Source organism: Chaetodon trifascialis, chromosome 16 (assembly GCF_039877785.1).
Source record: "Chaetodon trifascialis isolate fChaTrf1 chromosome 16, fChaTrf1.hap1, whole genome shotgun sequence".
Classification (NCBI taxonomy): domain Eukaryota; kingdom Metazoa; phylum Chordata; class Actinopteri; order Chaetodontiformes; family Chaetodontidae; genus Chaetodon; species Chaetodon trifascialis.
Window position 1 is genome coordinate 11366092 of NC_092071.1, and position 10227 is coordinate 11376318.

General features: G+C 45.8%; 2 protein-coding genes across 2 annotated transcripts; one reads left to right on the forward strand and one right to left on the reverse strand.

The window, feature by feature from the left end:
* The first annotated feature begins 231 nt into the window (after window positions 1-231).
* Window positions 232-7018, forward strand: kl (klotho). The gene is made up of 13 exons (XM_070983780.1): window positions 232-1043; window positions 1367-1797; window positions 1890-1969; window positions 2120-2282; window positions 2741-2846; window positions 3428-3577; window positions 3685-3920; window positions 4515-4710; window positions 4808-4986; window positions 5237-5344; window positions 5516-5621; window positions 5813-5939; window positions 6684-7018. Exons 1-13 carry the CDS (start codon window positions 327-329, stop codon window positions 7016-7018), a joined length of 2934 nt encoding a protein of 977 aa, XP_070839881.1. The 5' UTR covers window positions 232-326.
* A 107-nt stretch (window positions 7019-7125) lies between these two features.
* rfc3 (replication factor C (activator 1) 3) lies at window positions 7126-10227 on the reverse strand. The gene is made up of 9 exons (XM_070983782.1): window positions 10043-10227; window positions 9529-9666; window positions 9318-9385; window positions 9054-9151; window positions 8708-8889; window positions 8448-8584; window positions 8263-8361; window positions 8086-8155; window positions 7126-7984 (listed from the first exon to the last, which is right to left on the reverse strand). The coding sequence occupies exons 1-9, from the start codon at window positions 10127-10129 to the stop codon at window positions 7793-7795; spliced, it is 1071 nt and encodes a 356-aa protein (XP_070839883.1). The 5' UTR covers window positions 10130-10227; the 3' UTR covers window positions 7126-7792.

The following is a 10227-nucleotide window of genomic DNA, read 5'->3' on the forward strand; positions in this document are numbered from 1 at the left end:
TTCATAAACTGCTGGCGGGAAAAAAACAAAAAACAAAAAAAAAACACTCCTCATTTATCTTTTTATTCAGTGCAGAACCTAACGTATCCCTGCTTCGCTAAAGATTGATCATTTGGGGATCTTAACATCATGTTGCGCCTGGAGACCTTGGTGCGTCAGGTGCTTTGGCTAATAATTGATAGATTTGAAGAGGCGGCGTGTGGTGGGTTCACAGCTGGCTGGCTGCACTCTACAGCCCGCTGTTCAGTCACCGAAAGCCTCCAAGCATGGCTAAATGAAGATTAGAGTCAAAAAGTGGGCATCCGAGTCCAGTTCTGACAGGCACCATGAGTGCTTTGCTCGCCCTTTTCACGTTTCTCGCCTTTGCCTCTGCCGCCGCAAAGCCCAACGCTGGTTTGAAAACGTGGGGTCGTTTCAATAAACTGCCCTATCCGGGAGACAAGGCTTTCCTCTACGATACCTTCCCCAAGGACTTCATATGGGCGGTGGGCACGGCGGCGTACCAGGTGGAGGGCGCGTTCGAGAAGGACGGAAAGGGGCTCTCCATTTGGGACACTTTTACGCGCGGTGGGAACCGGATGGCCACCGGGGACGTCGGCAGTGACAGCTATCACAACATCCACGCCGACATAAGAGCCATCAGGCAGCTCGGGGTCAGCCACTACAGGTTCTCCCTTTCCTGGTCCAGGATATTTCCCAACGGCACCCGCGGGAGTTACAACGAAATCGGCACCAACTACTACCGGACCCTCATCAAGAGGCTGAAGGAGATCCGCGTGCAGCCGGTGGTCACGCTCTACCACTGGGACCTGCCCGATCACCTCCAGCAGAGCCTCGGCGGTTGGAGTAACCCGGAGATTGTGGGGATTTTCAAGGACTACGCAGATTTCTGTTTCCAGGCTTTCGGGGATGATGTGAAGTATTGGATCACCATTGATAACCCGTTTGTGGTGGCTCGGCACGGGTATGGCACCGGGGTGGTCGCTCCGGGGATAAAGAACGACCCTGACCTTCCGTTCCGCGTGGGACACAATCTCCTCAAAGTGAGTGCTTAGTAATATTTTTTAGATAATAATTTTTAGAATGCAGCGATACCACACAGTCATAAAATACTCCTGAAGAACAAAATACACACAACATCAAGTATATTTACAGTATCAAAAGAAAAGCAGACATACACAATGGTCCTTTACTGAGTGTTGAATTATTACTGATCCATTAAGGTTCAAGCAGCATTTTATTATTATAGCAGATCGAACAATGACAAACTCATTTATAAACCTTTAAAACTGTTTCTATGATCTACAACAATGCACCATATCTTCTCTCCTCCTCCTCCTCCTCTGTTTGTCTGTCTCTCCTCCAGGCTCATGCAGCTGCATGGCACCTCTACAACCGCCGCTACCGACACCGTCAGCAGGGCAAACTGTCCATGGCACTGGCCTCTCACTGGATCAAGCCGAGTCGCACCCGCCTGGAAAGCCTGCGAGAGTGCCAGTGCTCCCTGGACTACGTCCTGGGCTGGTTCGCCCGGCCGCTGTTCACAGACGGAGACTACCCTCCCTGCATGAAGGCGAGGCTGGGCACACGGCTGCCCTCCTTCACCCAGGAGGAGAGGGAGCAGGTGAGAGGAACTGCCGACTTCTTCGCCCTCTCTCATGGAGCGGCCCTGAGCTTCCAGCTCATCAACGACAGCCTGAAGTTTGGGCAGCAGGAGGATCTGGACCTGAGGATGCTGCTGTACTGGGTCAACGCCGAGTACAACAGGCCACCCATCTTTGTGGTGCAGAGTGGTTGGTGGGTTTAAGTGTCGTGTAGATTTGTCTGTGGTTTTTTTGAGTGTTGCTCTGTGTTGTGGAACATCTCGTTTTCACTGCTTCTGAACGCAGGTATGTCCTTGGAAATACCAAGACTGAAGACCCAAAACACATGTACTACCTGAAGAGGTTCATCGCAGAGGCGCTAAAATGTGAGTAATGACACAGTCTGATGTCATGCATTCACCACAAACAGCATGGAAATCCAGATTTTTCACATTTCTGAATGAACAGCATGAACCATTTTACCTGAAACTGAAATTTCAAGTCTGTCTGTCTGTCTGTCTGTGTTTGCCACACAGCAATCATCATAGATGGAGTGAATGTGATCGGATACACAGCCTGGTCTCTGATAGACGGCTTCGAGTGGCACAGGGAGTACGGGATACGACGGGGACTCTACTATGTTGACTTCCACACTCCTGACATGAAGAGGGAGCCGAAGACATCTGCCACCTTCTACAGGTGCATGTTATAATGTAATGAGTGGTGATTTTGACAAAGGATGCACAGTGTTTAAATTTGCGCAGATGTCTGTTTCAACTCAAACACAGGCAACTTCAATCTTGGATAAAACTTTTTTTTTTTCCTTCCTTTTTTTCATTATCAGCAGTAAACTTCATTATTTGATGCCATCTGCCTCCAGTCATAAGAAATGACAGAGAAATTTAGATATTACTGATATTTGTCATAGTTAAGCAAACTCTAGAGAGTAGAAATCACTACAGACATCATATCTGAATATGTCAAATACAGCCCAATGTCAGCGTACACAGACACATGATTTCAGGGTTGTCTTTTAAGAAGCTTTTTTGATAAATCCACGCAGAACGGCACTTGTAATGATGCCTTAGCACCACAGAGCTAGTGTTCAGTCTTGGGACAGCTCCTTCTGACGTGATGATTATTCATTATTCCCAAAGAATCGTCATCCAGCGGAACGGTTTCCCAGAGCTTCCAGAGAACAGACCAGCACAAGGAGTCTTCCCGTGTGATTTTGCCTGGGGGGTCTCCGCCAACTCCATACAGGTATATGGTTTTGGTGTGTGTGTGTGTGTTGAGGATGAGAGGTGTGTGTACTGTATGTACGTTTGTGGAGGGATGGGATACTTGTGGAGGGTCAAAGGGCAAAGGTCCCATAATGAAACAAGTAGAATACTTCCTCTAAAATGGAGGAACTTGAGCAAACATTAACAGTTTATTAACTTTGGTTCACAGATTCAGTATAAACCTCACTCACATATTGTGTGAAGTGAAGGTTTGTGAACAACTATCAGCCCTTCTGTAACTATTATTCACTGGTTTAGTAGAAAGGGGAAAAATAACATCTGCAATTCCTCTGCTGTCTAACTTCTATCATGTTCATCACATTGTTTTGAACTTGCAGTTTTCATGGTGAAAGTCCAGCTCAGAAACAGCCACGATGATGAATCCTCTCTTAATCATAAACCACGTCGCCTCACGCTGTCTGCCAGCTGAGCCAAACAGCACAGGACCACCTGCTATTATCGATTTGCCCCATTTGGCCTTTGTTTGCATTTGTGTATGTGAGGTAAAGGCAGTGTGACAGGACGAGTGTTTACACTGGTGTGTTTCTGTCCCTGTCGTAGGTGGAGACCACGCCCAGCCAGTTCGCAGACCCCAGTGTTTATTTATGGAACATCTCCAACAACGGAGAGCTGATGAGGCTGGAGGGCTTCAGTGCTCCACCTTTACGCCGATCCACACACTGTGCAGACTACGCCACTGTCCGACAACAGGTGGGCCCCCCTGCCTTCCCTGGCTTTCATATTAAAAAGGCAGAACTTGAAATGGGTTCATATGTGAGTTAGTTAATGAGCATGTCAATCCCCCTCCATCTCTCCAGGTGGATGAAATCCGGCAGGTGGGGGTAAACCACTTCCACTTCTCCCTAAACTGGTCAGCTCTGGTGCCCACAGGTGACGTGGCTCATCCCAACACCACTCTGCTGGGCTACTACCGCTGCTTCACCCGCCAGCTGCTGCAGGTCAACGTCACGCCTGTGGTCACCCTGTGGCACCACACCCGCCAGCGCAGCAGCCTGCCGGCCCCGCTGGACACCGCCAACAGGTGGCTGAACAGGTCAGATACTGTACAGTGACTGCAGTGAAGGCTGCTTTAACTCCGGCATGTTTTGTGATGGCGATGCCTGAAGGATATCACCTCCTCAGTATTCTTCTTTAAGGGCCAGTTTCTCATTTTAATTTAAAATCGAAATCATTTGCATGAATGCCGAGCAAACTTCACCACCATGAGCACTGCTCTGAAGGTCCACACAGGTCCAATAAACATCCCTCTGTATCAGGTGCAGTTTATTACAATCCATGATAATTTACAGACTGGTCTGATGTGAAAGTAAACAATGCAATGATGTTCCCAGGTACAGGCTGTCCTTGCCATCCTCATGACTTGCTGCCATGGTCTCATCTTCTCTTCCTGTCATAAAGAGATGTCACTGAACTCAGCACATTCAGTGTTTCATAAAGGAACAATCTGGTGTAGTGGCATCTTTATTAGCAAAATTAGCAAAATGTTGAATTAACATGTAAATAGAGAATTATCTTATTTTTTTTCCTCATATGTATGTGTGGTAGCAGTGTTTTGTGATATACGTTTTTGATATATTATGATGACTTTACATATAAAAAAAAAGTTGTAATGCAACCTTTTCCCCAGTAAGACTCCAGAGGCCTTCGCAGACTACGCCAAGCTTTGTTACAGAGAACTAGGTGCTCACGTGAAGATGTGGATCACCCTGAATGAGCCCAACGATGAGATGGTGAGCTACCAGGAGGGTCATCAGATGCTGCGGGCGCACGCTTTGGCCTGGCACGCTTACGACCGCAAGTTCAGAGACACACAGGGAGGACAGGTAGGCAGAAGTTTTATAGGAAATGTAGAATCACTTTAATCAATAGGAGAATGAAAGTGTCACACCTGTACTGCCATGTGTTTCTGCCGCGCCTCAGGTGTCCCTGGCTCTGCACATGGACTGGGTGGAACCAGCATTTTTATTCAGCCGGGAAGACGTGGAACCAGCTAAAAGGGTTTTGGACTTCCGCGTTGGCTGGTTTGCAGAGCCGATCTTTGGCAGTGGGGACTATCCTCTCGGAATGAGGAGCTGGCTGCGTCAGCTCAACTCACTTGAGTACAAATACTTCATTCATACTTCAATCCAGTCACTTTGTTAGTTATAGAATAAGCATTGCTGTAGACAGTCACAGGAAAAAGTCTAGTCTCTGTAATTTGATATATCATTGTATTTGTAACAGGATTTAAGGGCTGGATTTAAATGGGACTACTCAAAAACCCACTGCTACTATTCTTCTTCTTCTTCTTCTTAAATACTGCTGTTATCATCTCCTCTTTAAAACATCATCTTTTCTGTGTTTCCACAGCCTGCCAGTGTTCAATGACGAGGACAGACAGCTGGTTAAAGGGACATATGACTTCTTTGCCATTAGTCACTTCAGCACCAAGCTGGTGACACACGCCAAGGAAGACTCGTAAGTATTTTTGCCTTTATTTTGATTTGACAAGACATATAAATAGGAAAGGAGCTTAAAGCAGCTCAGTTTAGTTGAAGACACATATGTTGTCTTGATGTAGTGCTACAGCATTTTAAATGCACAAGCTTACAACCCTTAATAGTTTTTTTTTCATCTCCATGTCTGCAGGTACACCTACACAGCAATGCTAGAGGTCCAGCACATGATAGACACCACGTGGATCATGTCCCCAAGGCCTGTTGTGCCCTGGGGCTTGAGGAAAGCCCTGAACTGGGTGAGGCTGGAGGGGTCTGAGTCACTATTTGACTGATACATACCAGACACAAACATTTTTGAATGTCTGAAAACATTGATGTGTTTTCATATAAACTGGATAAAGGTGAATTGCTGTTTCAGTGTGATATGCTTCAATATAAGAACCTCGACAGAGGTTACAGCTCACGTTGCTTGCTTGTGCTGCGTCAGGTGAGGGAGCACTACTGCGATGTACCTGTCTATGTGATGGCTAACGGGGTCCAGGAAGACCCAGCCCGCTTTAAAGACAGCCTGAGAGTGTACTACCTGTACAACTACATCAACGAAGCACTGAAAGGTGAGACTACACACACACATCCTGCTGCATAGGATGCACGCAGTACACCTGGGAGCTGAATATTGGTATCACTGCATGTGTGTGCTGAGTGATCAATCCTTCTGAAGTCATGTTTTTTCCCCTCACTGGCCTCTGGAGAGCTTAATTATTAGACAGGTATTTAGGTCACTGACCCTTGATTAGTCAGCTGACTCAAAACACACACGTATGCACACAAAAATATCAACAGAAACACACACTCTACACTGAATTGTTGAGTCACGGTCACTTGGAGTCCGCTTACCTGTCCTTGAACAGTTTATTGGGCTACACTAAGTGATGACCTTGCGGTGTCACGCTGTGATGTGCACATAGTTTCATGTTATTGAATGTTGTAGTGTGCTGTGTCACCACTAAGTGGCAGCCATCCACAGAAAACCATTTATATGCAGAGTGGTGTTTACACTCTACAAACCAAAGTCTGACAGATATCAACCACCACATGAGAAGTTTATTCATTTCTATGCTGCTTTAACTTGATTATGTGAGTTGTAATTATATCAAAGGTATTCATAGAAGTTAGAAGTGTTGAAAATACAGTAAAGATCTTATTAGATATTTATGTACGACTCATAGATGATAAATAACAGTGGTTTAAGGTAATGTTTTGTAATTTTCTACTGTCACACACCCAGCCCATCACCTCACCCTCATATGCACATAAGTAAATGAAAATGAATGTTGTCACGCGTCCTCCCTCCTCAGCGTACACTCTGGATGGCGTGAACCTGAAGGGTTACTTTGCCTATGCCCTGAGCGACCAAAGGGACCCCGGCTTTGGCTTGTACGGCCACGTCCACGAGGAAGTCATCGTCAAGGCCTCTCTTTCCAACTATCGCAACATCATCCAGCACAACGGCTTTCCCATTCAGGGAGCTGCGCCCCAGCAGTGTCCCAGCATGCCTCAGCCCTGCCTCGACTGCCACGTGCTGGTCAAAAGGCCTGTGGTGGGCTTCCTGACTCTGGTGGGTTCAGGGGTGCTGATCACCCTGGGCCTCATTATCTACTACACAGCCAAGAGACACAAGGAGTGCTATTGATGACTCTGACAGCAGGATTTGTTGTCTTTATAAATGAAAAAGTGTTATTCCAAAGCTTAGAATCAGTCTCTATTTTACTTTACAACCCTAAATTATGATATGTATTTTGACTTTTACTTTTTTTATGAAATCTGAGTAATGAAAATAGTCCAATCTTCACATTTTAGGTGAGAAGTTATTAAAGGTTATGTAAAGTTGGTTTGTTAGAAAGAGATTTATTACAATACCAGCTGGGAGCCTCCTACAGTCGATAAAACCATACACACAAGTTCTTTATATTTTCTCGGTGATTTTCAAGACTAAAATGCATTCATTTATTTTTAAGAACACTGTCAAATGACTACAATGGCTTCAATTATTTTTTGGGTCTAATGCTGTTATTCACTAGTTTGTGACTGTAATGAGTCTGTTTCTGTCCTTAGTGCTTAACCATAAATTGAAATCTCACATACTGGGAACCTTTGAGTGACATCGGACAGTGTTATGTTGTGGAACAGCAAACAGTCACTCTCATCAAGCTCGTTATGATTTCAGGACTGATGGTCAATGAGGTGTTACGCCACACATTCTGTGTTATGTCTGTTCATGGTAATAAAATCCATGTTTGGTCATTTCCATGGACCAGACTGATCAGGTTGTAAAGAAAAAGTAATTTAATGTTCTGATGCAGATTTCTTGTCCTTGCATTGTATTTTAAATGCAAGAAGTCTTGTTGGGGCAAGCACAGTTTGAACTCATGTCAAGAAAAGTGTCCGTATTTAAGTCCACTCAGAGTCAAAACATCATGCCGTCAAGACCGTCCTCCATGAACTTCTTGTAGATGGCCATGAACTTGGCAGTGAAGGCCTCCAGGTGGTAGATGGCTTTGCTGCCCAGCTGCAGTCTGTGTTCGTAGTAGGCTGCCATGTGGGCCACCTCTGCCTTCAGCTGGCCGTCACAGTTACTCAACAACTCGTTTACCAGACCCTGTTAGAGGATTAAACGAGGAAAATGAATACTCATTACCTCAAACATTACTGCAAAGCAAGCCAGCACTTTGATGGGAGATGAGCCACAATGAGCAGTACCTTCATAATGATGTCAGGAGGGATGCAGTGAGTCAGCAGCTCGTAAAGTCTGGCTCGAACCTCCAACAACCTGCGACATAGACAAATGTCAATTCAGCTTTAAATCATCCTCACAAGTCTGATTAAATTTTAGTCGCCGTCAGAACCAACTAAACCTCTTCTCTTTGCCTCCCCTACCTCTGAGGGCTCTGCTGGCTGACGATGGCGTTCGCCGTATCCCTGAGGTAGACCTCCCAGTCCGTCGCGGGGACGTCTTGGTCTACCGAGAATGGATACCTGGAGAAGATGAACAGGTTTAATAAGCAGGTACTTTTAGTTTACATTCCATACGAGCCCACAGATAACGCTTTGTGGCTACTCACTGCTGCACTCTGCAGGCCTCGCACATCAGAAGGGCTTTACGGAGGTTTCGACCAGATTTATCAGCGATTTGCTTGGCCAGCTCAGGTGGGAGGAGCAGACCCTCCTTTTTACAGACTGAGGTCAGAACATTACAGACCTAACAAACAGGAAAAATACAGACACAAAGAAAAAAAGGTGAAAATGTTGTCTCGTCTCATTCTAATACATTATTTCCAGATGATTATTAATTACAATCTAAACAGAATCATCTCCATCTTGCCTCTTCTGTGCTCGGCAGAGGAACTCTGATAGCCAGACAACGGCTCCGAATCGGCCCAATGACTTTGGAAGTGGAGGTAGAGTACAGGATGAGGCGGCATGTGCTCATGTACTTTTCCATTGTCCGGCGCAAGGCATGCTGGGCATCCTTCGTGAGTCTGTCCACCTCCGTCAGCAACACCACTGAGAAGGAAAGTGTGCCAGTTACTATGAGAATGACAGTGTAATACAGTGGCTTCACAGAGGCGGAGGGGGCATCAGGGGAGAGGTTGTTAATATAGGGACAATCGAACATGGACCAGCATTCACAGGTTAAACTGGCACAGAGGGATGAGTGTCTTTCCTACCTTTGAACTCTCTCTGGGTGCTTGACTGAATCTGCTGAGACTGAGCCACAGTTTTAATCAGCTCTTGAATCACCACACGGTCCTGGTTTCCAGCATCACTGGGGACAACACAAAACAGAAATACATTACATTTTTTGTCTGTTACAACGACAGCCGTCACATAAATGCAATGGAGTAAAAAGTGAGGTGGAAAACTCAAACACCTCCAAGCTTTAAGAGCAGTGCTTTAGTAAATGTGCATAGCTTCATTTATCATTAAGTTACCTTGGGTTGACTTCCAAGTGGTAGTTACTGGCTATTGTGTTTATCTCGATTTTCTTCTTTGAGGGAGCCTGGAGACAAAAAGCACAAACCAGGGACGCAACAGAACCTTTATCAGACAATTTGATTTTGAACTCATGAAGACGTCTGGAGAGCCTGCATGCTGAAAGGCAGTAATGGTCTTGTGTCTGTATTTCATTATTTGCCCTCTCACCACGATGGACTGGTGCTCGATGCGAAGCTTCTCCACCCCAGCTCCATACAGCTCCCTCAGCAGACACATGATGCGGGTCTTCTTCCCCGCGCCGGATGGACCATACACCAACAAGTGTGGGAAGTCGCCACATTGAACCTGAAACAAAGAGGTATTGTTTTCTAAGAAGCTGAAGCTCCACTGGACACAACAGTGTGTTAACTGTTTCTAAACATGTAGCTGTCCTGCACCACACTCACTAAAGTCTCTTGTTTTGTAATGTTGTACGCCATAACTTCGGTTACCCCAAAACAAGGTTGAAATGATAGACACTTATCACAAACGAGCTATTTTAGCTCGGGTTGCACTCCACCTTATATTTACAGTTAAATGACCTAGCTAACAACGAAGACTGATCAGCACAGGGACGCATGAATGAAACTTGTTGATGTCCGGCTATATGCACCTATTAAATATAATGCTAATGCTAACGTAGCCTGAATACAGTCATGACGCATGAAGTTGATTCTCTTACCAGGTTTTTCAGCTGAGTCGCTTGCTCTTTATGATAGTCCAGCTTCCCGAGGGAAGTTGGCCGATATTTGTCCACCCACAGACTCATAGCGTTATGAATTTAGTCACTGTTGTCGTCCGTGTTGACAGCAGACAGCTCACCGCTAGTTGCGCTCCCGCGAAATTTATTCACACACAACCCGCGCT